Source organism: Dipodomys spectabilis, unplaced genomic scaffold (assembly GCF_019054845.1).
Source record: "Dipodomys spectabilis isolate Male_0828 unplaced genomic scaffold, ASM1905484v1 ptg000501l, whole genome shotgun sequence".
Lineage (NCBI taxonomy): Eukaryota > Metazoa > Chordata > Mammalia > Rodentia > Heteromyidae > Dipodomys > Dipodomys spectabilis.
In genome coordinates, this window is record NW_024871178.1 from 1 (window position 1) to 27,928 (window position 27,928).

At 57.3% G+C, this 27,928-nt stretch overlaps 1 protein-coding gene across 1 annotated transcript in view; it reads left to right on the forward strand.

Moving 5' to 3' along the window:
• The first annotated feature begins 5,816 nt into the window (after positions 1 to 5,816).
• The window catches only part of Adamtsl3 (ADAMTS like 3), a 107,770-nt gene continuing 85,658 nt past the window's right edge, over positions 5,817 to 27,928 (forward strand). The window contains 4 exon segments of the mRNA XM_042669658.1: positions 5,817 to 5,851; positions 7,381 to 7,639; positions 8,566 to 8,685; positions 23,671 to 23,798. Coding sequence (XP_042525592.1) covers positions 5,817 to 5,851; positions 7,381 to 7,639; positions 8,566 to 8,685; positions 23,671 to 23,798 — 542 coding nt within the window.

Below are 27,928 nucleotides of genomic sequence, written 5' to 3' on the forward strand. Positions count from 1 at the left end.
CCATGTAGGCCTCTGGCATTCTCCTCGAGAGAACCACGGAGCCAGCCTTTCACGAAAGGCGCCGTCGTTGAGAACAAAATGCAGTCTTGGTCACTCTTTTGCTCTGCATGCACTCGTGTTCACACATATATAAGCTACGGACATCACGTTCTTTATACACTCAAGACTCTTCCAAAGGGGGAAAGGCTGAACACTTCAGAGCTAATACTGCCTCTGCCACGGGCTGGTCCCTGCACACGCCCTCCTCCCGAACCCTCCTCCATCATCCCACACCCTCCTCCATCATCCCACACCCTCCTCCATCCCACATCCTCCTCCATCATCCCACACCCTCCTCCATCATCCCACACCCTCCTCCATCATCCCACACCCTCCTCCATCCCACATCCCCCTCCATCATCCCACACCCTCCTCCTCATCCCACACCCCCTCCATCATCCCACACCCCCCTCCATCATCCCACACCCCCTCCATCATCCCACACCCTCCTCCATCATCCCACACCCTCCCCCATCCCACACCCTCCCCCCATCCCACACCCCCTCCATCATCCCACACCCTCCTCCTCTTCCCACACCCTCCTCCATCATCCCACACCCTCCTCCATCATCCCACACCCTCCTCCATCATCCCACACCCGCCTCCATCATCCCACATCCTCCTCCATCATCCCACACCCTCCTCCATCATCCCACATCCTCCTCCATCATCCCACACCCTCCTCCATCATCCGACACCCTCCTCCATCCCACACCCTCCTCCTCCCCTTCCTCATATCCACAAATCCGGCAGCTGTGATGACTCTGCAGGAAGCCCCTCCCCCCCTGGCCCTCCTCCCCCTGCCCTCCCCCCTCCCCCCGCCCTCTCCCCCCTGCCCTCCCCCCCCGCCCTCTCCCCCCCCCCCCCGCCATCCTGCGTCCTCTGTGGTGCTGTTTCCACCTGCACCACGTTGGAAGAGCGCACAGGTGGCTCCTGGTGCGTGGGGCCCTCTGGACACCTTGAAGGGCCGCTGGCCCTGGGCTGGTCGGGTGGGAGGCACCACCGGCCGGGCCGGGCAGGGGAGGCCTGGGAGCCCCGGGCAGGGCCCAGCTGGCACCAGCATGGGGCTCGGTTTACGCGTGTGCCGTGGTTCTGGGCTGCTTGTCGCCGGAGGATGTGAACAGGAGGAAGCCACACAGGGCTGAGGGAAATGGAAGGCTGCAAAGACACTTGAGGTTTGAACCCGACTCAGGGGCCCACGTGGAAGTTCACTCTGTCCTGTGCGTAGCGATGGTTAGCGTGAAAGCGGGTTTGGGGGGACGGCGGAAGGTTAAGGACTGAAAAGTGTCCAGGAGACAGGGCTGAAGGCTGCGGGGAAGCCCCCGCTCTGACAACTGCTCCCGGACGGGCTGTCTGGCGCGGGGCTCCCCCACCACCCGGTAACGGTTCTTGGTGTGCCACGCGGACGTCTCCTGGACAGCACCTTGCGCGGCTTATGAGTAGCATCGCCGTGGGTTTATTTTTTGCAAAGATGCAAATTTCCATAAATAGCAATGGAAGCATAAAACGGTTTCCTCTCCAAGTATTGTACGCAATTTCTTTCTGGAATTTTTCCGTACTGAATGGCTTCAGCCAGGACATGCTATAAATTATTGTGGTCAAATCCTCAGAAGTGCATTTGTGCTCCAAGCTTTCATTTATAAAAATGATAACATTTTACTTTGGAAATAATTTTCACAGAATATTTCATTAAAAAAAAAACCACTTATAATATTGAAGAGCTTTACATTTTCTTCCCTTTTGAAATTACCTTTGTGGGGTTTTTGTCCTGATAAAAATAGTTCTTTGGAAAAATGCTGGAAAGGACAAAGGTGAAACAATGTTGCCTCCAATTCTTCTGACAGGATTTTGTCATATGCGTTTTTCTTAGAATACTAACATACATGTATCTTTAGAGATGTAATTATACGCTATTTGGGCAAGTGTTTTTTTTTTTTTTTTTTTTTTGGTTGGTCGTGGGGCCTGAACTCTGGGCTTAGGCGCTGTCCCTCAGCTCTTCAGCTCAAGGCTAGCGCTCTACCACATGAGCCACAGCACCACTTCCGGCTTTTTCTTTTTGCTTATGTGGTGCTGAGGAATCAAACCCAGGGCCTCATGCATGCAAGGCAAGCGCTGTACCACTGAGCCACCTTCCCAGCCAGATGAGTGTTTTATTTGAATGGGACAAAGTGAGGATTATTTTTACGCTACTAAATACTTGGTTCTAGTAATAGCTCATGTGTTCATCCTTTTGCATCATGCTGTGTCAGCTGATTCTTCACTGCATGTTAGGCAGGTGAGCAGTGGTTGTAAGTTTGCTCAGGGATCCATCTGGCCTACCTTTGTGGCTGTGCAAGGCCGGGTCCTCATGGCGAGCGTGCAGTGTGCAAGGCAGGGGTCCTCATGGTAAGTGTGCAAGGCTGAGTCCTTGGTGTGTGTGCAAGGCCGGGGTCCTCGTGGTGCTCATGGCGTGTGTGTAAGGTTGAAGCTCCAAGTGTGTTTGATTGTCAGGGTTTTTGACACTCTGGATGACTCTATTTTTTCGCTGTGCCCTAACATGGGGAGTTATAGTTTCTGAATATTTCTCCTTGTTCCTGGCACCAGCTAGATGGTCTCTGTTTAATATTCAGCTGGATTTGGCTTGCAGATATTTTATTGAAAGTCACGACATCTGTGTTCATTAGAGAGGCTGGCCTGGCCCATGTCTCTCCGGTCTGTGTGTCGGGGTTTTTACTACCTCGTCAAATGGGCTGGGGCACTCCTCATGACTTTCCCGGGTCAGCTAACGTAGCACGGGACCATCCATTCCTCTTTCCTCGTGTGGAAGATGGGTCCACAGGCCACGGGTGGGGGGGGGAGGGGGCAGGGGGAGCGGCATTCCTTTGACAAGTTTATGCCTGTCTGTTCTTCTAACGCCGAGTCTGGTCGTTTGCATGCTTTGGCTTCAGCAGCAGCGGATAATTGGTAGGATAAAGCAAAGGAGACTTTCATAGTTAAATGACAACTCTTATTTTCTCTTTAACGATTGAACTGTACTAAGAGGCTCAGCTGCTCTTATGTCTTGGGGTATTTGACAACTTCTCATCTGGGAGATGGCCAGGATATTTGGCAGTGAGTTGCCGTTTCTGAATTAGAGAATCTTGTTCACTGGCCCCACGCTTTGCTTTCTCCTGGGCCTTGTGAGCTCCTGCTTGTGCCGATTCGCTCTGTCATCTGTTTTCTGATCGTCTTCTCTCAGTCTTCCCCATGCTCGCCTGCCTGTTGTAGCAAACAGAGACAATTAACAGCATTGTGGGAGCGGGTGGCCGGCCGCGGGAGAAGGGCATTGTGGGAGCGGGTGGCCGGCCGTGGTCTTTATCTTTTGGTGATGTAAGATAATAACAAAGCCAGTGTTGGTGGCTCACGCCTGTAATCCTAGCTACTCAGGAGGCTGAGATCTGAGGATTGAGGTTCAAAGCCAGCCCGGGCAGGAAAGTCTGTGAGACTCTTATCAACACAGTTGAAACCTTTTGGTTGTTTGGTTTCTGAAGTTGTCCTTTGAGAATATTTGAACTTGGCTTGAGCCACAGAGCATGAAATTGTGGACAGTGGCGCTTTGAGGTATCTGTATATGCTTGTTTCCCGGTACACAGGCATGCATGTGGACAAATTTGGCATTGTGGAACATACCTGTGTTAAAGGGTTTGCTGCAGGAGGGTGACTGAGAGTGCTCCTGTCTGAACAGGCCTGATTGGCATTCCCTTTGGCGTGGCCGGGGTGCTGTTCTCCTTAGAATGCCGATGACTTTCTAACATGTCAGTCCTCCTGTGAGTGAGCTCTGCTTATTTTTCCGGTTACGAAGCACACTGTTTGGAACTCCCGCCTGAATGTTTCGTGATTTCTCTCCCGTGGTCACTGCCAGCTCGCCAGGTGGGCAGGTGGCCTCGTGGTGGAGGGGAAGTTGAAGACAGGCCTTCAGGGGTTGCCCGATCTTGTCCGGAGGTTTCTGAGGATGAGGAAATTCACTTGGAGATATTTGGGCTTTGACCACCGGTTCCATGGAAGGTATTGGGCTGTTCCTTTGAGCCAGGAGGAAGCTAGCACCCGCGGGGGAGCCTGGCTGGGTCTTGTGTTTGTGGCCTCCAGAGAGAAGTCCTGGAGCTCCTCCTCCCCTCATTAAGAACAGCCGGGGAGCGGATGCAGAGGCAGACTCCACTGAGCGCCTCCTGGGTGTGAGGGGCTCTCCGCCATGAAGACCCCCCATCTTCACAGAGGGCAGGAGCGGGAGCGGGGCAGGGAGCTTGGGCTCCTCCTCCTCCATGCCGGCAGCCTGCTGTGCGCTCAGCACCTTGCTGGCAGCCAGCTCGCCCTCCGCCCGCCCGTCCCTCCGGCCCGGCCTCTTCCTGCAGCCTGAGTTTCTGTCCTAAGCCTGTTTGCAGATGCTGTCTGTCTGTCACACCAGCCACGGACCTCTGTGGTGCAGGCAAACCTTCCCGAGGCCTCCCCACACTTCCTTCTGAGCCCAGAGGCCCTCCCCGGCCGGCCGCCCCATGTCAGCGTGTGGCACAGTCTGCTTCCTCACGCCGGCTTGCCACCGACCGGAGCTCCATGTCCTGTGCGGGGTGGCCCCGCGGCGGCCCCCAGGTGCTCACTTGCTGGGATGGGGATGGCCGCCGCGGGGCATCTCAGGCAAGGGCTGAATCTAACATGGGCCGTGGAAGACAAACATGGAAAAGGCGTCCTTCGCGTCCCGGCTGGTGAGGGCATCGTTACCAGCGGGGCCGTCCGGCTGGCGTGCGGGACTCGATGGTTGAAACTCCGCGGGCTGCACGGGCCCTGAGCGACATGTCCCATTCCCGGGGAGGACGTGGGGCGAGGCCACACAAGGCCCTGAGCGACATGTCCTGTTCCCGAGGAGGACCTGGGGCGAGGCCACACAAGGCCCTGAGCGACATGTCCCGTTCCCGGGGAGGACCTGGGGCGAGGCCACACAAGGCCCTGAGCGGGTCTCAGTGATTCCTTCTGGAGCTCTTTAGCTCGCGCTGCTTAGCCTTGGGCCCAGACCAAACCTCTTGTGAGCAAGCACTGCTGGAGTCGAGTCGCCCCACTGTCCGGGGCCAGAGGTGTTCCTTCTGAGAACCCTCGAAGAGCCAGGTGCTCGCAGGAGGGCAGCCACCCAGGAGACCTCAGGAAAGGGACGTATCTGCCCAAGGAATCAAAGCAGGTCTAAAGGAGGAGCGGTTTTGCAGGGCTTTTCCTGTGGCCTTGGAAACCAAGAGTGTATGCTGTTAGTTCATCAGTCACGGGCCACCTTTCAACTGCTCAGACGCAGCCTGCCCGGCTGAGGAGCAGGGTGGTAGCCCCTGGGCCGCTGGCTCTGCCCCATCGTCTTCCCTCTGTCTGGCTGCTCGCAGGTAGCTCGTCTCCTCTCCTCTCTTACTGGACCAGCGAGCTGACCCACGTGGCACGCAGCCTCCGTGCGCCAGCGGACCCGTGGCCGGGCAGGAGGGACCGTGCACACAGCTCCAACGCGGCTTCCTGTTTTCCTGTTAGCTGCATGCGTGGCTTTGCTGTGTGCTGTGACCGGCAGCTTGCATTTGTCTGGGGGGGACAGGAACATTGAACTACCACCAACGCATAGCACGTGAGGAGATCCTATGACTTCCAGCTTCCTGCACTGAGGCCAGAATTCAGTGAAGGAGCCGACGGTCACTGAGTGGAGGAAATTCTACCTAAGGCAGCGGAAAACCACAAGGCACGAAGTGAAGAGGAGCGGTGTGGAGAGGAGCTCTAGGAGGCTTAGTCCTCCCGCATAAGGAATGGCAGAGGAGGAAGGCGCGGTGGACAGGAGGCAGTGAGTGAAAAGACCCCAGTCTGAAGGCCGGGCGGCTGCTGGCTACATCAGAGGTGCGGGACACGTCCTGGCGGGATCTCAAGTTGCTCCACGTTTTCTTGTCACCCAGCTCAATCCGGCTGAGTTCAGGGCCTTGGAGTCAGCAGAATCTCCTTGATTCTTGTCTCTCGGGCCTGGTCTTGGTTAAAGAAAACGACAAAAGAGAGCCAGGCGCTGGTGGCTCACGCCTGTCATCCTAGCTACTCAGGAGGCTGAGATCTGAGGATCATGGTTCAGACCCAGCCCAGGCAGGAAAGTCTATGAGACTCTTATCTCCAATAAATCACCAGAAAACCAGAAGTGGCGCTGTAGCTCAAGTGGTAGAGCGCTCACCTTGAGCTGAAGAGCTGAGGGACAGCGCCCAGGCCCAGAGTTAAGCCCCATGACCGACAAAAACCAACTCCCCCCTCACAAAAATCCCCAAAACAATACAGTAAGGAAACAAAATGACTTCCCTGCCTGGGCTGTGCTTGTGCCTGACTTCCCTCCTGTGTGGGGTTTGGAGAGCACCAGGGCTTTGTTTTCTAGCAGTGTGGAGAGTTACACCTCCAGGGAATGGCTTGGAACGTATCAGAAGTCTGAGCAGGTGTCTGGCGTCTCCCTGTTTGTCTGGTTCAGGCAAGTGATTTTCCGTGTATCCGGCATCAGTGGTGAAAGACTATTGGATGGAATCCTGATGTTTATCTAAGTGACATTTTCATGTCAAACTAACATAGAATGTTATGACACTACTTTAAACACCCAAGTAATTTATAGTTTTGTATGTTGCCAAGACATTTAAATTATGCCCTAAAGATCTACCTACTTAAATCTGTAAGCCTGGGTCATGTCCTGCTGGGCTTACATGATGAACTGGAGTTTGCATCCTTTTTTTTTTTTTTTAAAGACCAGACACGATGTTTCTTCTGTTTATTTCTGGCTCCGTTACCATTCTACTGCAAGGGTTGGTGTTTGCATCTTAACATTTTAAAAGCATCACCTTTTGTGCCTGAGAAGCCCTCCTAGTTTAGGCCAACTCCAAGGTGTGTATAGTTTCTGGAGGTAGATGTGGTGCCAGTTCTCGGGACCGAGGAGAGCTGTCCTCGCTGCTCCTCCTCAGCTCTTCCTCGTCGCGCTTTTTGAAGAATTCTGAATCGCTGAGTATCCACACAGCGAACTTGGCAGCTGCTTTGACACATTCACACCGAACACTTCCTGCCCTGCAGAGCTTAGGAAAACAAACCAGCTTATGATGAATAGAAACGTTTTGCAGAGTACATGCGGACAGCCTATTTCTGTGTTTTTCTTCTCGGGAAGGCTGCATGACTCCAGCCACACGGATGGCGACTTCCTGACAGCGAGCAGGCTGTGGGGGTGAGGAAGGCCTTGCACAGACCGACTGCGTCCCCGACGGGTCTGGACTTTGTCAGGTTGGGCAGTGAGGCTTTTTTTTTCCTTTTTGCTACTGGGTCACTGCAAATCGTAAACCCAGGTCTGCGTGCTGTTCACAGGCTGGCTGTGGAGGAAGAGGCTCCCGCCGGACGCTGCTGGGTGCTGCCCCGGGCCGTGTGCTCAGTGTCTGCCGGAGCGGACGGGGGCTCGGGGCCCACGGCGTGGTGTGCGGAGCCCGGACGCCAGGGGCAGCGACGGCCAGACAGACAGGAGCGTGGGCTTCCCCTGCCTGCCCGCCTGTCCGCCTGTCCACCTGTCCGCCTGTCCGCCCTTCCGAGGTCTCCTCCGGACAATGGACGGGAGGACACCTTGGCTCTGGCAGGCCCTCGCGCCCCGGGTGCCCAGAAACTTGCGTGTCTGTCTTCCCCATCGGTCGTCGGCGAGCCTTGGTGGGGGCTGTGGGGGCTGAGGCTGGGCCTGGGGCCTTGTCCTGGGGCGAGGTGCAGTGCGGGCTGCCCGCTTCTGGGGTGCTTGCACCCCAGGGCTTGTCCTGCGGACAGCGCGTGCGCCGTGTGAGGATGAGAGAGAGGCCCCTAAGCTGCAGAGCAACCATAGTGCTTTGCTGTCTGCCTGTGCAACCATAGTGCTTTGCTGTCTGCATGTGCAACCATAGTGCTTTGCTGTCTGCCACTGAAATGCAAATGTACGAGCTTCCGCGAAAGACGCAGATTTCTCTAATCCTGGGTTTTTCTAAAGACATAGACAGTAATATGAGAAAACACATTGGAGGAAGCACACTTAAAGCCGACTGTTACAGGTTGGAGAGACGGTGGGCCGCCTCCTAAAGTCTGCAGTGAGAGCGAGCTTCCTGTGGTAGCGTGGGAAGCAGTGGTTACTCAGCCTTTCACCAAATAAAGGACAGAGGAAGGGAGGAAGGAAGAGAAGGGAGAAAGGGAGAGGAGAAAGGAGGGAGGGAGAGGAGGGCAGAGGAGGAAGGAAGGAGGGGAAGGTGGAAGGAAGGAGGGAGGAAGGCAGGCTCTGCAGCTGGCGGAGTGGCTGGGTGGCGGGGAGAGGAGTCCGTGTCAGGTCACGCTGGCAGGCATTGGTTTGTTTGCACAGAGGAGGCAGCCTGTCCACAGTACCCAGCACAGAGGCCTGAGGAGCCTCGCCTCACAGCGTCCGGGCCGGGAGAGGGCAGCCCACTCTCCTCTCCTCCGTGCAGACAGACATGGGTGGACGCTCTTGAAACACCCTTCTGGGCTTTGCCTTGTCGGGGTGTGTGACCACAGGACCTTGCCTTTCAGGGCACTTCTGAGAAGTCTCCGGGTGCCTACTTCCTTCCCGAGTTCGCCCTCTCCCCTCAGGGGAGCTTCCTGGAAGACACTACGGGGGAGCAGCTCCTCACCTACCGCTACGATGACCAGGTAAGGCAGGTGCGGAGCCTGCCGGGCTCTGTCCCTTGCAGGACGTGAGGCACTCCAGCACGCCCGCAGGGTGAGTGTCTTCCTCGGGCAGCACCGCACCACAGCGTGCTCCTTGGGCAGCCACGCTCCTGTGTGGCCCCGCAGTGGGCAGTTCTGCCTCTGAGCAGAGCATCTTCGGGGCCATGGTTTCTTATTTCTATCAGAAATATGCCGCGCAGGTGGGGCAGGGCTGCGTCTGTCACCACAGGTCCTAGGAACGGAGAGGCAGCAAAATGTCCCCCTCAGCACCATGAAGCCAGCACGGTGGCTCATCCTTCAGTCTCACCCGTGCGGGCAGACCAGGCCGGGCAGGCTGCCCTGGGCTACTTAGCAAAAAGTGACAGAGCACCTGCCTAGTGCCTGCCCCCCAAAGAGCTACCCATGCATTTGTTTACTAAGCTTAGTCTGACTCGGCAGACTTGTGCAGGTCCGTCCCAGACCCATTAAAGAAAAAACACCCCAAAAGACCCCAAAACCCAGAAAGTTTCTACCTTCAGTCATCTTCCCAAGTTATGTGAGAAGGTGAGTGTGTCTGTGGCTATCTGGGAGGGGGTGGGGTGGGGCCGATGCTGTACCCACGTTGCAGAGCTGGGCATTTGGGCGTGGACGCTAACAATGCCCGAATGCTAGCAAGTTGCTTTCTGCACTTCTCTCCAGTGGGTTCTTAGAAGGTCCAGAGCTCATGTTAAAAGTCAGTGCTCTGGTGGGCTTCGAGCGGCGAGTTCAGGGAAACCCACTGAGGAGCCCAGCGAGGACGCAGTGGGGGCGTTCCATAGTTAAAAGAGCAGTCAGTGCCTTCCTCAGGTCCCCAGATACATCTCACTTAATCACAACGAGGATAATGGCACAAAAACTAGGAAAAGAGGAAAACAAGTCCATTTAGTCTTTTCAAAAAGTCTGAAGCGGATCTTAGAGGAGCAGCGTGCTGTGGGAATTCCATCTGAGGACAGATGCTTCTAGAAAAGCCTCAGTGAGTAGCACAAGTCCACACTTCCTGTGCTGCCCACGCATAAGGTCATGGTCTGAGGCCACAGCCAGCAGCACCAGCAGAGAAGGTTCTTGTACAGAACCAGCCTTTCTCCCGAGCGAAGGCCTGGTTTTCTTTCCTCTTAAAACCGACTGCACTGTAAAGTTGGGGAGTATCTTCCACATGGGGGAAGAGGGAACCAACAAATATTGCCAGAGTTGGTGAGAGGGAGAGGAGAGAAAGGGAGGGAGAGAGAGGGGGGGGGGAAGGGAGGGACGATCTGCAGCCCTGTGGTAACACATTGAGATCAATTGTGAATAGAGCTAGAGTCGAGCTCTGCTTTAGGTTCAGGTTCAAGCCCTGGCTCTGCATGCGTGTGTGCGTGTGTGTGTGTGTGCGTGCGTGTGTGCGTGTGCGTGTGTGCGTGCGTGCGTGTGTGTGTGCGTGTGCGTGTGTGCGCGCCACTGTCAGGGGCCTCTGGACACCACAGGGGATGTTATCCACCCGTCTTGGCCTCCTGTGGGAATTTGGAACTGGCTAAGAGTGTCCTCCGGGCCACTGTCCCTGCCTGGGTTTTGGTAGGGATCCCATTTTTTTCCTCTTGGCAAAATGTGTTAGTTATAAAGCAAACAGCACTCACTTCACACTGAGTAGCACATCCTAGGAAGAAAGCCCCAGCCCACCAGCAGAGGCGGAGAGGAAGCCTGTGAAGGTTGTGGTCACTTGTCTGTCTGTGGGTCATTCCTTGCCCCTTTCTGTGCTGGTGTGGGGCTTTGTCCACTGACCCCTGTCCGTAGGCCACGCTGAGCACGGTGGGTCTGGAGGCAGAGTCGAGGGCCCCCCCCCCCCAGAGCGTTGGAAGTGTGGCTGCGGCTCTCTGCCCACGGCTCTTTCTGAGAAAGGATGATGGTGAGATCTTTCTCCATCTTTAATCTTACATCACCTTATGAAGACTTACACACAGAGGTTCCTTGCGGACACTGATTCGTGAGTTTGTGACAGATTCGTGTTTCACGATTGCTTTCTTGAAGTCACTTGGAGATTCCGCTGGGGTCACCACTGTCGGTGTGGAGTCTGAAGGCCGATACCGTGTGGCTCTGTCCTGCACTGGGTAGCCCGGCGCCGTTTCCCGCCCTTCCGGTTCATATGTTCTTCTACATCGTCCCCGGGGGGGTGGGGTGGGGGGCAGGGGGCAGCGGCCGGACGCGAGGCCCGGGCAGGCCTCCGCCCCGCTGCACGCCGGCGGAGAGGAGGGCCAGGGTCCTGGCTGGTCAGGTGAGGAGTGTGAACCGAGAGCTCACGTCCAGATCACACAGCCAGGCCGGCGCGGAGCCAAGTGGCTTTTCTTTGTCGTTTAGCCCAGTGAAGACATTTTTACAGCTAATCTGCGGGCAGGGAAAGTATGAGAGAAATGTTCGAATGCATTTTTAAAACTAGCAATAACAATAACATGTTAATCACCAAGACTCTGTGTTCTCTGCTTCCTTAACTGTTCTTAAGTGTTCCTTTGTCCGCTGGTACTATTGCCAGACCCATTTTTCCCTTTCCTTATTTGACAGTGGATTCTTGCATTCTTTCTGAGGAGAACACCTCTTTGCCGCGGTGGGTGCGTCTCCCTCAGAGCCACTTCCCGGCTCCTTGTGAATACGCCCCGGCCGGGACCTTCTCTGCGGTTACATTGTTGGCAGGCCTCACAAATATCACTTGAAGTTTCCAAGTTATTTATGTAATAGCTTTCAGCTTGGAAAGTAAATACCAGTTTCTGAAGCTTCTGGGACAAGGAAGATGGTGGACGCGGCCGGGGATGGATGCAAGTTCGCATCTTCTTTCCGCAGGTCGAAATGAAGTCCTGGCCTGTGTCCCTCATGCAGAGGACTCTCCGTGCCCGTCCGGGCCTGGGGGTGGGTCAGGCTTTTAAGCAGCTAGCCACATTAGTTCGAGCAGTTCATTCCTTTGCTGGTGAGTAATCTTGGTCAGTGTCATTTGCTCCTTAAATACTCCACTATTTAGGGATCTTAAGAGGAAGCAAACTCATGCTCCGTTAGCAGATGGGAAAACACCTGGGCGGGAGCCAAGCTGGCTAACGCCGGAGCACCGGCTCCCCACCTCCCCAGCGCAGGTGGCCAACGCCGCGCCCCCCCGCACCTGCCCTGCGCGGCCCTGACCCGAGACACCTCAGCACACCAGCTTCTCTTGAGTGCTTGCTCAGGCCCAGGCTGGGAGCTCCTGGGAGTCTGGCCACTGGTGGAACTTCATGTGGGCTGAGTCTTCTGTCAGCGCTGTCTTCCTCGGTCCAGCTTGGGAGTGCTTTTCCTCACTGTGTTTTGGTAATACTGGCTTTGCGTTCGGGGGCCTCGCTGCCAGGCACGCTTCCTCGCCGGAGCCACACCTGCAGCCCCTGTTTCTGCCTTCGTTATGTTCACATAGGATCTTGTGCTTTTCCCCCGGGCTGCCTCAGACCCTCACACTAACCCTGCCGTGGAGCTGGGGTTTGTAAGCAGGGACCACCATGCTGAGCTTGTTCTTTGAGATGGAGTCTTGCTGATCTTTGCCGATCAGGTTCTGTGCTGGCCTTGAACCAGGATCCTCTTACCCACGACCCCAGGTATCTGGGATTACAAAGGCACACACAGCTGCGCCCAATCTGTACTGTTTTGTTTGTTCCGCTCCACTTTCACCATATGGATTAAGTGGTGGCCGTAGGGTAGTTACACTGCCGATAATCTCACATGCAGCTCCACCCAAAGGCTCTCTACCATCTGGAGTGAGGAGAGAGAGGCTTGGTCCAGACAGGGCCGGCTGCCCAGTCAGGATCATTGCCCCTCTCGGGCCAGGCCTGGCCTGGCCCTGCTCACAAGAGTCTCAAGGTCTTGGAACACGTGGGCAGCTCTGCTCTGTCACTGCCAGTCCTTGGCGAAGTGGGCTCCTCGCTGCCTCCTCTCCCGCTCTCCCTTCCCCCAGGTTCCATCCCCGGCTGGGAGAGCCCCGATCAGTTCCTGATGGAGTCAGACGGGCCTTGACCAGGCTCCTGCAGGGGCTGCTCCTGACGCTCCTGACCAGCGTCACAGGGCTGGGGTGTGTGCGGACCTGTGATCTGCCCTTCCTTCCTCCCCTGCTGCCCTCCGCCCTGCACCCCTGCTGCCCTCCCCAGCCTGGCTGTCTGAGCATTCCCCAGGCCTCTAGGCCTGAACTCTGAGCCTGGGCGCTGTCCCGCAGGTCTTCAGCTCAAGGCCAGCGCTTTACCACTTGAGCCACGGCGCCACTTCCGGCCTCTTCTGCTTATGTGGTGCTGAGGAATCGAACCCAGGGCTTCATGCATGCAAGGCAAGCACTCTACCACTGAGCCACCTTCCCAGCCCCCTCCAAGGTGCTGACCGATGACACGCAGTGCTGACCGATGACACGGGTGCTGACCGGGGACACGGGTGCTGACCGATGACACAGTGCTGACCAATGACACGCAGTGCTGACCGATGACACGCAGTGCTGACCGATGACACGCCGATGACATGGGTGTTGACCGATGAAACGCAGGCTGACCAATGACACGCAGGCTGACCGGGGACACGGGTGCTGACCGATGACACGCGTGTTGACCGATGACATGGGTGCTGACCGATGACACGCAGTGCTGACCAATGACACGGGTGCTGACCGGGGACATGGGTGCTGACCGATGACACGGTGCTGACTGGGGACACGGGTGCTGACCGGGGACACGGGTGCTGACGATGACACACAGTGCTGACCGATGACACGCAGTGCTGACCGATGACACGGGTGCTGACCGATGACACGCAGTGCTGACCGATGACACGGGTGCTGACCGGGTACACGGGTGCTGACGATGACACGCAGTGCTGACCGATGACATGCAGTGCTGACCGATGACACGGGTGCTGACCGATGATACGCAGTGCTGACCGATGACACGGGTGCTGACGATGACACGGGTGCTGACGATGACACGGGTGCTGACGATGACACGGGTGCTGACCGATGACACGGGTGCTGACGATGACACGGGTGCTGACGATGACACGCAGTGCTGACTGATGACACGGGTGCTGACCGATGACAGGCAGTGCTGACCGGGGACACGGGTGCTGACCGATGACAGGCAGTGCTGACCGGGGACACGGGTGCTGACGATGACACACAGTGCTGACCGATGACACGCAGTGCTGACCGGGGACACGGGTGCTGACCGATGACACGCAGTGCTGACCGATGACACGGTGCTGACTGGGGACTCGTGGTGCTGATGGTGGATGCGTGGTGCTGACCCCGAGCCCCTCCCTGTCAATGGAGTGGGCATCCTGGGCACCAGGGAAGTTGGTGTTTTTAGTTTTAAACTTTCCTTTGATCTTCAGAACTTCCTGTTTTAAAGGGAGGAGGGCTCTGCTCACAGGTGGGAGACAGGCTTGGGCGGCTGCAAACCAGGACCTGACGGCACCACAGCTCTTGAGAGCGACTGGAATTCTGGGCATTGTCCTTTGGCATTTTGTGGGCTGTGCACGTTACGTGGATGGACTTGAATATCATGTCAGCTCGCCAGAGAGTCTGTGCGTCTGGAGGTTTGGAAAATAACCTGCTCTGTAATGTGCTCCGTGTCCCACTGATTTTGAGCCATGGGGCCGTTCCGGCTAAGCTGGTCTGAAGGCAGCCATCACACCATCTGGAGAAGACGGTGATGATTGAATTTATGACTTCATTTGACATTTTCTTCTTGATAGCACTCATACTTCATAAAATAGGGCTCATGATCCTGAATTTCATATGAGTAAAAAAATAGTTTTGGTGTGTCTTTTGAATGCTTTCAGAGCGTTATTTGCTTAGTTTCCTGTGAAAGTGGACAAGTGTCTTGGACACCCAGGAAAATGACTCAGGGCCCACGCATTGTACAGGCGTTTGGAATGGAGGACAAGGGTGGACGTTGCTGGTGGACACTTAATTGAAGGCCAGTGGTCAGACCAGAGGGAACTACGCTGTGCTTTGTAGCACAAAAGGAATAGTGAGTCTCTGAAGTAAGGGTTGATTTTTTTCTTAAAATTTTAATGATGCTTTACAGTCTGAAACATTTTAAGTATAAAATGTAGACTATGAACTCATAATGGTCCTGAGTACACGTAGCGTTTTCAGTAATTGATGATGTGACTGTGTTCCCTTTAAAAGAGAAAAGTCTTCAATGTATATTTGCAAAGCACAAAATGAATGTTGTAGTCACTGAAAGGGTCTTATACAGTGCTCTGTTATGCTAACTGGGATTTGTAGACGTTAGTCCACAAGTGAAGGACACAGACACAAATCCCTACGTAAAATGATAACATTAAGTTCATATACTTAAAAAAGTATCCCTAGTCATCACAAAGTTGTTATTGGAAAAACCAAGGCAGGGCCAGGCATCCAGCCACGTGGGAAGGCTGGGTGCCCGCAACTATAGCCTCTTCTAGATCCTTCAGTAGCTGGTGGCGGCAGCGGCAGCTCAAAGCACAAGCCTGGCTGTGGTTAGCTGCCCAGGCTGCTCACCTGACTCACTAGGTGGGTCTAGCCTGCACACCGGACAGCTGGGCGTGGGTCTAGCCTGCACACCGGACAGCTGGGCATGGGTCTAGCCTGCACACCTGACAGCTGGGCGTGGGTCTAGCCTGCACACCGGACAGCTGGGCATGGGTCTAGCCTGCACACCTGACAGCTGGGCGTGGGTCTAGCCTGTACACCTGACAGCTGGGCATGGGTCTAGCCTGCACACCGGACAGCTGGGCGTGGGTCTAGCCTGCACACCTGACATCTCGGGTGGGTCTGTCATTTTGGAGAGGGAAGTGCTCAGCAGAGTCTTCTGCCTTCCTTATGTGAAGGGCTGCAGACAAAGGAATTACAGCATTTCTCTCTCAAAGTCTCCCAGTAAGTCACCACTGGAGCTGAACAGAACGGGTCTCCTGCCCAGCTGCCTTGGGTGGGGTCTGCAGCAGGGATGGTGATCCCAGGGTGGCAGCATCTTGTCTCTGGGTCCTTGTGTGCATGTGTGTGCGTGTGTGCATGCGTGTGTGCGTGCATGTGTGCATGCACGTGCCTGTGTGCATGTGTGTGCGTGTGCACGTGTGCGCATGTGTTGGCATGCATGTGTGCCGGTGTGCGTGTGTACATGCATGTGTGTGCGTGTGCGTGCCTGTGTGTGCCTGTGTGCCTGTGTGTGCGTGTGTGCACACATGTGCCTGTGCATGCCTGTGTGCATGTGTGTGAGTGTGCCTGTGTGCACGTGCATGCGCGTGTGTGCATGCATGTGCGTGTGCATGCATGTGTGCAGTTGTGTGCCTGTGCGCACATGTGCGTGCCTGTGCATGTGTGTGTTTGCCTGTGTGCTTGCCTGTGCACATGTGCACATGTGCGTGCCTGTGCGCATGTGTGTGCGTGCGTGTGCATGTGTGTGCGTGCGTGTGTGCACGTGTGCGTGCCTGTGTGTGTGTGTGCATGCATCCATGCACTCGAGGACTTTCCTATTCGGTGTGGATGTGTGAGACCAGCCTTGTTCTGCTCAGGAGAATGGAGGCCCCAAGCTCCCAGCATGTGTGCTCTGATGTCTCTGATGATTATGATGATCAGCAAATGCAAAACCATTACTGCGTGCTTGCTTTCATGTGCAGAATGGAAAACCCAGTGACCACCAAGGGGGCTGGTGGGGAGGGCAGACCAGCCGGGAGGGAGAGAGGGACGGGGAGAGGGAGGGATGAGATGCCTTGTGGACTTGCGTGGACCCTCGGAAAACTTCAGGAAGGTGCCAGAAGGAGGGGACCAAGAAACAGTAAGGGGAGGTGGGCTGGGAGGGTGGCTCGGGGGTAGGGCGCGGTGCCTGGCATGCATGAGGCCCTGGGGGGCCTCGGGGTCCTCAGTACCACATACTCAGAAAATAATAGAAATAGTCATCCTTTGCCACGTTGCGGTTCACTTAGAAAAAGGAGGTGAATTTGCTAGGCACACCACGTGCGTGTGCGCATGCGCGTGTACAAGCATCACCATGAAATCGCGTTGCGCAGTGGAAGCGCTTCATCCTGTTGTCAGGTTGATGCCGGTGCTGGGGCTGCCGCCCGGCCTGGCTGGGGGGCTCCAGGGGCTCCCGGCAGGTGACAGGGGGCATGCAGCTGGGGAGGGAAGTGTTGCCGGCCCCCTTGCTCTGACACACGGCAGCCGCGGGCCTGGCGGCTCATCCCCGAGGAGTCCCGGCCTCCCCGGCCTCCCGCTCTGTTCTGCTCATCTCTGTCTTCCTCTTGCTGCACTTGGAAGGTGCTGGAATGGCATTTCACAACTTGGCACCGCGGCAGTGGTGGTGTAGCGTCCCACTTTGGACTGTTTCTACCCTGGCAGGGAAAATGGCTTCAGTAAGTTTTTCCATTTCCTGTGCGTTGGGTCTCCTGTCAGGTGCCAGCCGGAGCCGTCCACAAGAGCAGGGGTGGAAATGACCTTGGCTGAAGGGCACGCCGGGCCAGCGGGCCCTGGAGGAGGAGGCAGACTCGGGTCCTTCCGGCCCAGCGTGTGTTCACGCGCCACACATTGGAAACGCGGCTCTCGCCCACTCCTGGTGTTCATTCTTTCATTACTGTGAAAGCTGCCAGCTCCGGTTTCATTTTCCTGGAGGTAAAGTCCATGTCGCCCACGCCCGTTGCGCTTGGCGGTGAGGGGCGGAGAAGCGAGTGGCGTCTGATTGGGAACGGGGTCGCCCTGGCTGGGGGCCCTCGGGGGCTGGGCAGCACATCAGGTCTGGTAGCCCAGACCGGCCGCACCCCAGCCCAGCTCTCGGCAAGTGTCGGCCTGGCGTCTCCCGGATTCCCCTTCTCTCCTCGCCACCTGGCCCACATCTGGGGCTGTGCCGTAAACTTGCCCTTGCTGGTCTACGGGGCAGCGTGATGTCTCAGAGGTGCCCTGGCCGTTTCTTCCATGTCCCCTGGGAGGCCCCGGGGACCGAGCTCTGCGCGTGGGACTCAGCAGAGGGAGCAGAACCACTCCTCAGAGGCAGAGGGCGTTGGCCGCGCATTGTCACGTGGTCACCGCGATTCGCGGCGGCGGCGGCGGTGGCATTGTTGGTCACCTGTGCTCACGTGCATTGCGGTTCTTGGGGCTACTGTGTGGGCACCTCCACGGGCTACGGTTAGCGATACAGGGTGGGTCAGTGATCTGAAGGATAACGGGGAGAGGCATTTTGGGGGCTTGCAGGGCGGCAGGCTTGGTTCTCCTGGGAGTGGACTGAGGGTCTGACAGGCAAGAAGGTTATTTGCCAGCTCCCTTGTAACTGACCCATGGGAGGAAGGGGTGAGCGGAGGGAGATCGCAGCCTCTGGGCACCCGCAGACGGCTCCCGGGCGCGGGGCGGGTGAGCCTCCCTCCTTGCTAGCAAGACCACCAGATTGCTGCCCCTCGCTCTGACTGGCCATTGGCTTGTCCACAGAGGGGCTGGGCCCTGTGCCTCTCGTGGTTGTGATGACTGCGGTGGCTGGGCACTTGGAAGGCCTGGCCTTGGGTTTCCCGGTGGGTGGAGGTGTGATTTCTCTTAAGAGATATGACTTCCGGCAGTGGAGTCAACCCACCCACCCAAGCTGGAGACCCAGCCCAGCCAGCGGGGCCCAGCACGCAGCCCCTGGCTGAGCTGGGTGGTGCAATCTCCATGATAGCCCAAGTGACATCCCACAATTCCGATTTTTAAGGTGGCATTTGCCTGAAGCAACCTCACTGCGGTCACCCAGCCTGAGCGGCCTCCCCGAGTGGCCTCCCCGAGCGGCCTCCTCCAAGGGCCTCCCCGAGTGGCCTCCTCCAGCGGCCTCCTCGGGACAGGCGTCTTGGACGCCAGCTCCCACAGGGACCTGCTCACTTGGGGTTGTTTTTAATATGGAGCTGTTAACACAGTATTTCCAATAACTGACCTTGTATGTGAAGTCTGTGTTTAATTAGTGATTCCTAGCAGGGCGAGGAGGAACTGCACTGTTCATTACAAGTTGTAGATTTAAGAGCTTGTCAGGAAAGTCCTGTGTGATTTGATTTATGCCGGAGCGGAGAAGGAAGGGCAGGCAACGAGCCACAGCCCCGCTCCCCAGGTCTGCGTAATGTGTAAACAGCATCTCTCCTCCAGAGTACTCCCTAGCTAGAATTTCACTTAGGTGAAAAATGGAATTTCCTAAGAGATCTTTAAGCCTGATCGTTTAAAGCAAGCAGGACCACAGCACAGTCTTTTTTGGATATGGTTCCATAGTTTTCCCTCTCTGTGTTTTTCCTATTTTCTTTTTTAAAACAAAAGAACTGCCTGTTTTATTCTATAAGCAGTTCCTGTTCATCCCAGGGCCTCAGAAAACAGAGATGAGCAAGAAGTGAGCGTTAAAACACGCGCCAAATTCCTTTGCAATTAGAAAATAACAAAGAAAAACAAAAAAGTGGTGTGCAGGCCCAGGGAGACTCCAGGAGCCGAGCCGCGGCTCTGCGCAGGCCCAGGGAGACTCCAGGAGCCGAGCCGCGCCTCTGCGCAGGCCCAGGGAGACTCCAGGAGCCGAGCCGCGGCTCTGCGCAGGCCCAGGGGGGCTCCGGGAGCCAAGTCGCGGCTCTGCGCAGGCCCAGGGGGGCTCCGGGAGCCGAGCCGCGCCTCTGCGCAGGCCCAGGGGGGCTCCGGGAGCCAAGTCGCGGCTCTGCGCAGGCCCAGGGGGGCTCCGGGAGCCAAGTCGCGGCTCTGCGCAGGCCCAGGGAGACTCCAGGAGCCGAGCCGCGGCTCTGCGCAGGCCCAGGGGGGCTCCAGGAGCCGAGCTGTGGCTCTGCGCAGGCCCAGTGTGTCCCGGGGAGGGCACACAGCTCCAGTGCTTCCAAGCTAACCACCACCAAGCACACAGTACCACCTGGCATGCACACAGTACCTCGCAGCTCACCACCACCAAGCACACAGTACCAGCACCAAGCACACAGTACCTTCCAGCTCACCACCACCAAGCACACAATACCACCTGGCATGCACACAGTACCTCGCAGCTCACCACCACCAAGCACACAGTACCAGCACCAAGCACACAGTACCTCCCAGCTCACCACCACCAAGCACACAATACCTCGCAGCTCACCACCACCAAGCACACAATACCTCGCAGCTCACCACCAGGCATGCAGACCCCTTTTTGACCCCGTCCCTCCTATGGCTGATTTCTTCCTTCAGTTGGTGCGGGTTGTGGTAGCTGGTATTATTGATGTTATTATTGTAACATTAAACTTTGCTCACAGGTCCCGTGTCGGCTTCCTGCTGTCCAGAGCAGAAACTCACCGCGGTGGGGTCCTGCGGTGAGGGTCTGTCCCGCACAGTTATCAGGGACTTGGGTGAACACCCAAAGCCGCGAGCCCAAGAACGGAGGTGCTTTCTCGTCAGCGATCTAGCGCCCCTTCGCACCCCCTCAGGCTGCTGTGTGTCCCTGTGGCTGGGCTAGGACCAGAGGGAAGAGAGGGGACCGGGCAGGAGACAGCCCTGCGGTCGCTCCCTCTTGGATAAGGAGAAGGCCTAGAATGAAGGGCCAGGCAAAGCCCACCCTCCAGCTCTGCCAGGCAGGGGCGTGACCCCTTGCGTGGCCCCAGCCCTTTCTTGCGTTAGTGCTCTTCTGGGCGCGGGCTTGCCGGCTTTCTCAGGGCTGTCTGGACAGCAGTCCTCCGGCTCCGTGCAGCTGTCAGGCCGCGCTGCTGTGCCTGGCTTTGTCCTTGAGACGGGTCCCACTCATGTGTTTGCTTGCGCTGGCCTAGAACTTTGGATCGTTCTGAATTCTGCCTCCCAAGCATCACAGATGGGGCCAACAGCTCCCGGCCGAAGCCTGGCCATCGAGAGGAGAGGAACTCGAGAACTCCCTCTGTTTCCAGAGGGGAAGGTGCCCTCCTGGTCCGATCAGAAGCCATACGTGTGTGCCGGGTCACACGCCTGTTCTAACAATCTTGGAATTTACTTCTTTGTTAGGAGAGGTGGAGTCAGAGACAGCAGCCCTATTCTAACGTACACAGAACAGACGGGATCGTGGGAACAAAAACCAATTAGAACAGTGTCTTAGAGACAGCTCAGCTTCCATGCTGAAAACACCCGGTGATGTTTTCCAACTTTTCACATTGGATCTATCCGGGTGTTGAGTAACAAAAAAAGAAAAATCAGGGTCAGCTGTGTGTATTTTAAATGTTGGCCTAAATAATCTGGACTCAACCCCACCTCAAAGTCCAGATGAATGTGTTGAACTACTTACTGTGGGGTTTTGTTTTTAGTGTTTGAATTAAAAATGGTATTTTATACCACACAGTGGACGGGAGGGACCTGGTTGTGGCCAGTGGCATTAAGGGTGGAGAATAGAACGGAGCAGTGGCCTAATTAGCTCTGTAAATCGTAGGGCTCCACCAGGCCCCGCTGCTGCTGACAGGTCCGATCGGGTGCCGGGTGCTTACCTGCCCCTCCGCTGGGCCGTTCACTGAAACTCTGCGAAGTGTTACCTCTGGTCGGAGGCTTGGCCCCAGGCCAGGGCCCACTGACTGGGGGACTTGAGGGAACCTGAGTGGGAAACTCCTCTGCGGCCAGTTAGTTTTTCAGTTCAGCTTCTCAGGCCCTTTCTGCAATCGCTTTCTTAATTTACTTGTTACTAGCTTTTTCCTTTTCTGGGGAAGGGCCGGATGAGGCGCCCGCCTGAAGGCTCCCGGAACCCCGTGCCGCGTCTAGCGCGGCTTCGGCCTGCGGTGTGTCGGTAGGTCGCCGCGCCCTCCACGAACCTCGCGGTTCATAAGCTCTGTCCGCCTTGAGCCCTGCGGTGTGCCAGGAAAGGTGGGTTCTTGTCTGCTTGCTTGTTTCTAATTGGGTATTTTTTTTAAATGATGCTCTGAAGTGCAGAGAAACAAAGCAAAAAGCAGGAGAAGGTAAAACGGATCACGCCCTCCCTCCCATGTGTGCCCGGCTCTCCTTCCTGACGTACGGGGTGTCCTGGGGCGTTAGCCAGTGTTGCATCTTCCTCTGCCATGTTTGCGAAACCAGCGTCCACCGCCGTGGATGCTCACGAAGCAGCGAAGCGGCACCAGGGTGGGCTCGCTCCCTGGTTTTACGCAGTTGGCCGTTGTGTTGAATTTGCTTCAGCTCTTGACGGGGCTGGGGGAAGCAACAGCTGTCTGTCCCCCTGGGTCGCGTCCTGCTGTCCTCCTAGCCGTGCACCTGCCCCGTGGTCTCTGTGCGTGCGGGTGGCCTCTCTGTCCAAGATGGCACGTTTGTTCCAGCGCCGTCAACCCAGGCTTCTCCTTCAGAGTTCCAACCTTCAGATAAATCTTCCTGTGATAATGCCGTATGCTGACTGGCTCCGGATTTTCTAATGTTTTAATGTAAATTTCTGATATATCTGGAATTAATTTTGCTGTGCTCTATGAAGTTTTGCGAGTTTTTTTTCTGATTAACCCAGTACTCGGGAGGCAGGAGGATTGCAAGTTCAAGGCCAGCCGTGGCTACATGGGAGACCTGAAATAAATAAAGCAAATCACCTACTACGTTGTTTGTGACCCCACACTAAGCCCTTACACTCATCAACATCTTAATAGACATGACCAGAATATTCTGTTTTGTATAACTAATATGCACTACTAGTACAATATCAGAAGAAAAACTTAACAAGTGTTGCTCTACCAGTATCATATTCTAATCGAAATGTTTCCTTTTAGTATTTCTTTTTGTTTGGTGGTACTGGGGTTTGAACTTGGGGCCTTGTGCTTGCTTGGTGGGCACTCATTTGTACCTCCTTTGACAGACACAAGTTGTCCCCTTTTTAATTGGCTGAGGAGGGATAAAAATCAAAGCCGGCAGGGGTCAGGCCTCTGGATTTCCACCGCGGGACCCCTGGACCCGGGCGCCCAGGCCCCTGCAGACCGGCCTGGCGGTGTGTCCCGCGCACCCGGCCCCTGCAGACCGGCCTGGGCGGTGTGTGTCCCGCGTGCCCGGCCCCTGCAGACCGGCCTGGCGGTGTGTGTCCCGCATGCCCGGGCCCCTGCAGACCGGCCTGGCGGTGTGTGTCCCGCATGCCCGGGCCCCTGCAGACCGGCCTGGGCGGTGTGTGTCCCGCATGCCCGGCCCCTGCAGACCGGCCTGGCGGTGTGTCCCGCATGCCCGGCCCCTGCAGACCGGCCTGGCGGTGTGTCCCGCGCGCCCGGGCCCCTGCAGACCGGCCTGGGCGGTGTGTCCCGCATGCCCGGGCCCCTGCAGACCGGCCTGGGCAGCGTGTCCCGCACACCTGGCCCCTGCAGACCGGCCTGGGCGGCGTGTCCCGCATGCCCGGGCCTCTGCAGACCGGCCTGGCGGTGTGTCCCGCGTGCCCAGGCCCCTGCAGACCGGCCTGGGCGGTGTGTCCCGTGTGCCCGGGCCCCTGCAGACCGGCCTGGGCGGTGTGTGTCCCACATGCCCGGGCCCCTGCAGACTGGCCTGGCGGTGTGTGTCCCGCACGCCCGGGCCCCTGCAGACCGGCCTGGGCGGTGTGTCCCGCGCACCCGGGCCCTGCAGATCGGCCTGGCGGTGTGTCCCGTGCACCCGGGCCCCTGCAGACCAGCCTGGCGGTGTGTCCCGTGCGCCCGGGCCCCTGCAGACCGGCCTGGCGGTGTGTCCCGCGTGCCCGGGCCCCTGCAGACCGGCCTGGCGGTGTGTCCCGCGTGCCCGGGCCCCTGCAGACCGGCCTGGCGGTGTGTGTCCCGCACACCCGGCCCCTGCAGACCGGCCTGGCGGTGTGTCCCGCGTGCCCGGGCCCCTGCAGACCGGCCTGGCGGTGTGTGTCCCGCGCACCCGGCCCCTGCAGACCGGCCTGGCGGTGTGTCCCGTGCACCCGGGCCCCTGCAGACCGGCCTGGGCGGTGTGTGTCCCGCGCGCCCGGGCCCCTGCAGACCGGCCTGGCGGCATGTCCCGCGCACCCGGGCCCCTGCAGACCGGCCTGGCGGTGTGTCCCGCTGTGACTGGCCTCCTCTTTTCATCCCTAGACCCCAAGACACGGGCCTTCGGAGGACGGCAGGGACGGCAACTGGGACTCCTGGGGCGGCTGGAGCGACTGTTCTCGGACCTGCGGGGGCGGCGCCTCGTACTCCCTGCGGAGATGCTTGACCGGGAGGTCAGTGGGCTGGCAGGGCGGGCCGCGGGCCGGGCGGGAGTGGACGGGGCCTGGCTATGCGCCGTGAGGGTGGCCCAGCCAGCGGGGTGTGTGTGTACAGGTGTGTGCGCGCGTGTGTGTGCATGTGTATACGTGTGTGTGCGTGTGTGCATGTGCGCGGGTGTGCATGTGCGCGTGTGTGCATGTGCATGTGTGCATGTGCGCATTGCACGTGTGTGCATGTGTATACATGTGTGTGCATGTGCATGCGTGTGCATGTGTGCATGTGTGCGTGTGTGCATGTGCGTGCGTGAGTGTGTGCGTGCGTGTGTGTGCATGTGCGTGTGTGCATGTGCATGTGTGTGCATGTGCGCACGTGTGTGCATGTGTGCGTGTGAGCGTGTGCACACGTGACAGCCAGTGCTCTCACCAGTCACACCACAGGAGCTGTGTGTCCAGGGGCGATGGTGCCCAGCCAGCGTGTGTGTGTGCGCGTGCGCATGCATGTGTGCCCAGGCTCTGGAGTGAAGTGGCCACTGCTGGTCAGTCTCCACACATGGAGGAGAGACTCAGACAGCACAGAGCCTCTTGTCCACTTCCCAGAGTCACTGTTTTATGCACGAAGCAGCAGCCCCACACCTTGGGGGTGATGTCTTTGGGGGTGACGTCTTTGGAGGTGACGTCTTTGGAGGTGACACCTTTGGGGGTGATGTCTTTGGGGTGTGACGTCTTTGGAGGTGACGTCTTTGGAGGTGACACCTTTGGGGGTGACGTCTTTGGAGGTGACACCTTTGGGGGTGATGTCTTTGGGGTGTGACGTCTTTGGAGGTGACGTCTTTGGAGGTGACATCTTTGGAGGTGACGTCTTTGGAGGTGACGTCTCTGGAGGTGACATCTTTGGGGTGTGATGTCTTTGGAGGTGACATCTTTGGATGTGACGTCTTTGGAGGTGACATCTTTGGGGTGTGATGTCTTTGGAGGTGACGTCTTTGGGGTGTGACGTCTTTGGAGGTGACATCTTTGGGGTGTGATGTCTTTGGAGGTGACGTCTCTCGGGTGTGACGTCTTTGGAGGTGACATCTTTGGGGTGTGACGTCTTTGGAGGTGACGTCTTTGGAGGTGACACCATTGGAGGTGACGTCTTTGGAGGTGACGTCTTTGGAGGTGACATCTTTGGAGGTGACGTCTTTGGAGGTGACATCTTTGGAGGTGACGTCTTTGGAGGTGACATCTTTGGGGTATGACGTCTTTGGAGGTGATGTCTTTGGAGGTGACGTCTTTGGAGGTGACGTCTTTGGAGGTGACGTCTTTGGAGGTGACATCTTTGGGGTGTGACGTCTTTGGAGGTGACGTCTTTGGAGGTGACGTCTTTGGAGGTGATGTCTTTGGAGGTGACGTCTTTGGAGGTGACGTCTTTGGAGGTGACATCTTTGGGGTGTGACGCCTTTGGAGGTGACATCTTTGGATGTGACGTTTTGCAGGTGTGATGTCTTTGGAGGTGACGTCTTTGGAGGTGACGTCTTTGGAGGTGACATCTTTGGGGTGTGACGTCTTTGGAGGTGACGTCTTTGGATGTGACGTTTTGCAGGTGTGATGTCTTTGGAGGTGACATCTTTGGGGTGTGATGTCTTTGGAGGTGACGTCTCTCGGGTGTGACGTCTTTGGAGGTGACATCTTTGGGGTGTGACGTCTTTGGAGGTGACGTCTTTGGAGGTGACACCATTGGAGGTGACGTCTTTGGAGGTGACGTCTTTGGAGGTGACATCTTTGGAGGTGATGTCTTTGGGGTGTGATGTCTTGGGAGGTGATGTCTTGGGAGGTGACATCTTTGGAGGTGACGTCTCTTAGGTGTGACGTCTTTGGAGGTGACGTCTTTGGAGGTGACGTCTTTGGAGGTGATGTCTTTGGGGTGTGACGTCTTTGGAGGTGACGTCTTTGGAGGTGACGTCTTGGGAGGTGACGTCTTTGGGAGGTGACGTCTTTGGGAGGTGATGTCTTTGGGGTGTGACGTCTTTGGAGGTGACGTCTTTGGGAGGTGACGTCTTTGGGGTGTGACGTCTTTGGAGGTGACGTCTTGGGAGGTGACGTCTTTGGAGGTGACGTCTTGGGAGGTGACGTCTTGGGAGGTGACGTCTTGGGAGGTGACGTCTTTGGAGGTGACGTCTTGGGAGGTGACGTCTTTGGAGGTGACGTCTTTGGGGTGTGACGTCTTTGGAGGTGATGTCTTGGGAGGTGACGTCTTGGGAGGTGACGTCTTTGGAGGTGACGTCTTTGGGAGGTGATGTCTTTGGGGTGTGATGTCTTTGGAGGTGACATCTTTGGGGTGTGACGTCTTTGGAGGTGACGTCTTTGGGAGGTGACGTCTTTGGGGTGTGATGTCTTTGGAGGTGACGTCTTTGGGAGGTGACGTCTTTGGGGTGTGATGTCTTTGGGGTGTGATGTCTTTGGAGGTGACGTCTTTGGAGGTGACGTCTTTGGGGTGTGATGTCTTTGGAGGTGACGTCTTTGGAGGTGACGTCTTGGGAGGTGATGTCTCTGGGCTGGGGCTGCAGGGTGGGGGAGCGTGGGCATCCCTGGGCTCCTCCCTCTGCCCAGCAGGTGTGGCCAGGCCTCTGGGCACTGCGTTGTGCTGTCCCTGAGTGGACTTTGACTCCAGTGCTGGGTCTCGGGTGGACGCTCATAGGACTGAGTCCAGGGTGAGTTTCATGAGGAAAGTGTGCTTGGTCTGCTTTCTGTGCGTTTTCCCCAGCAAGGAAATGCGGCTCTGCTGTGCAGCGTGGGGTGCTCCGGGAGGAGTGTGGGAACCTTCTAGAACTGGGATGGATGTGGAGGCACGTGGCCGAGGATGGGAGGAGAGAGGCTTCCCGCACGGCCGGGGACGGCCGACGCCTCCAAGCCCCGGGAGGGGAGGGAGGGAGGGTGCCTGTGGGGAGGGGTGGAGTTTGCGTCTGTCCTTAACGCTCGGTACACGTGGTGCTTGTGAGGAACGGCTAAGGACCGCCGGTCACAGAACACACGTGCACATGCAGCCTCGCGCACCCGGCTGCGCACGAGGAGCTGGGCTGAGGCCTCAGGGAAGCCGTGTGAGCATGATCTTAGACGGACTCTCCAGGGCCGGCGTGTCTTTGCCCTGTCCCACCTTATCTGAGCTGTCCGGTGAGCGTGAATTCCTGAGCTCGGGTCCCACGCGGTGACTCTGCCTGTGCCCACCCTCCTCCACCCAGCGCTCAGGGATTCGTGCGCAGTGACAGGCGGGAAACCAAGGGGGAGCAGCTGTCGGGAGGCTGGGGGTCAGTCGACCAACAGACGGTCTCTCAGAGCCGGGCCGGGAGATCCGCACAGCCCTCCTCGGGGGGACGCGGCGTCCCCTGCGGGAGGGAGGCCACGAGCGCTGTCCCCCCAGGAAGAGAGAGCCGGCCTGCGTCCCGAGACTTGGAGCCTCTGAGGAAGCTCAGCCGGAGCCTTCCCGAGTGGTTCTCACTCGGTGGATGATCTGGAGGCCGTGGCCACATCGCTGTTCTGGTCCCTTAGCGGGTGATCTTTGAGTTCGTTCTCTGAGATGATGAGGGCAGACGGTTTTCCTCATTCCCGTTTTTGGGGGGCTTGCTGTTTAGAGTTTGGACGCTCCGGTTCAGCCGAACGTGGGTGTGCAAGCCTCGCTCTCGTCTGGAGCACACGGTGAGGGGGAGGCCCGGCTCCGGCCGGGAAGAGTGCTGGGCTCGGTGGCCAGGACTCGGCTCAGCGCTGGAGGAGTCGCTGCGCTCCCGGGATGTCTGGGTGTCTCACTCTGCTGGAGTCTTGCCAGATGTCACGAAGGGGGGGTGGCAGCGGCCCTGCGAGTCTCCTTCCTGACCGCAGCCTGTGGCTTCCAAGTCATTTAAGAAGCAAATCCCTTTCAGAAGCGGATGGTGACCCGTTCTCTGAACACGTTCTTCAGTCATTCAAGGAGGCTCGCGTCTTGTCATCCCCATGTTAAGGACGCCATTTCGGAACTGCTCTGAGGTTTCCCAGGAGGAGCCAGGCTTCCCCAGGGAGGCTCGTTGGTTCCTTATGAACTCTTCACAGATCGGGAGCACTTTGGGAAGAGGGATATGAGCGTGACCCATCCCTGAGCCTGGCGCGGGCCCTGGGCTCCGGCGCCTCCCGGCTCC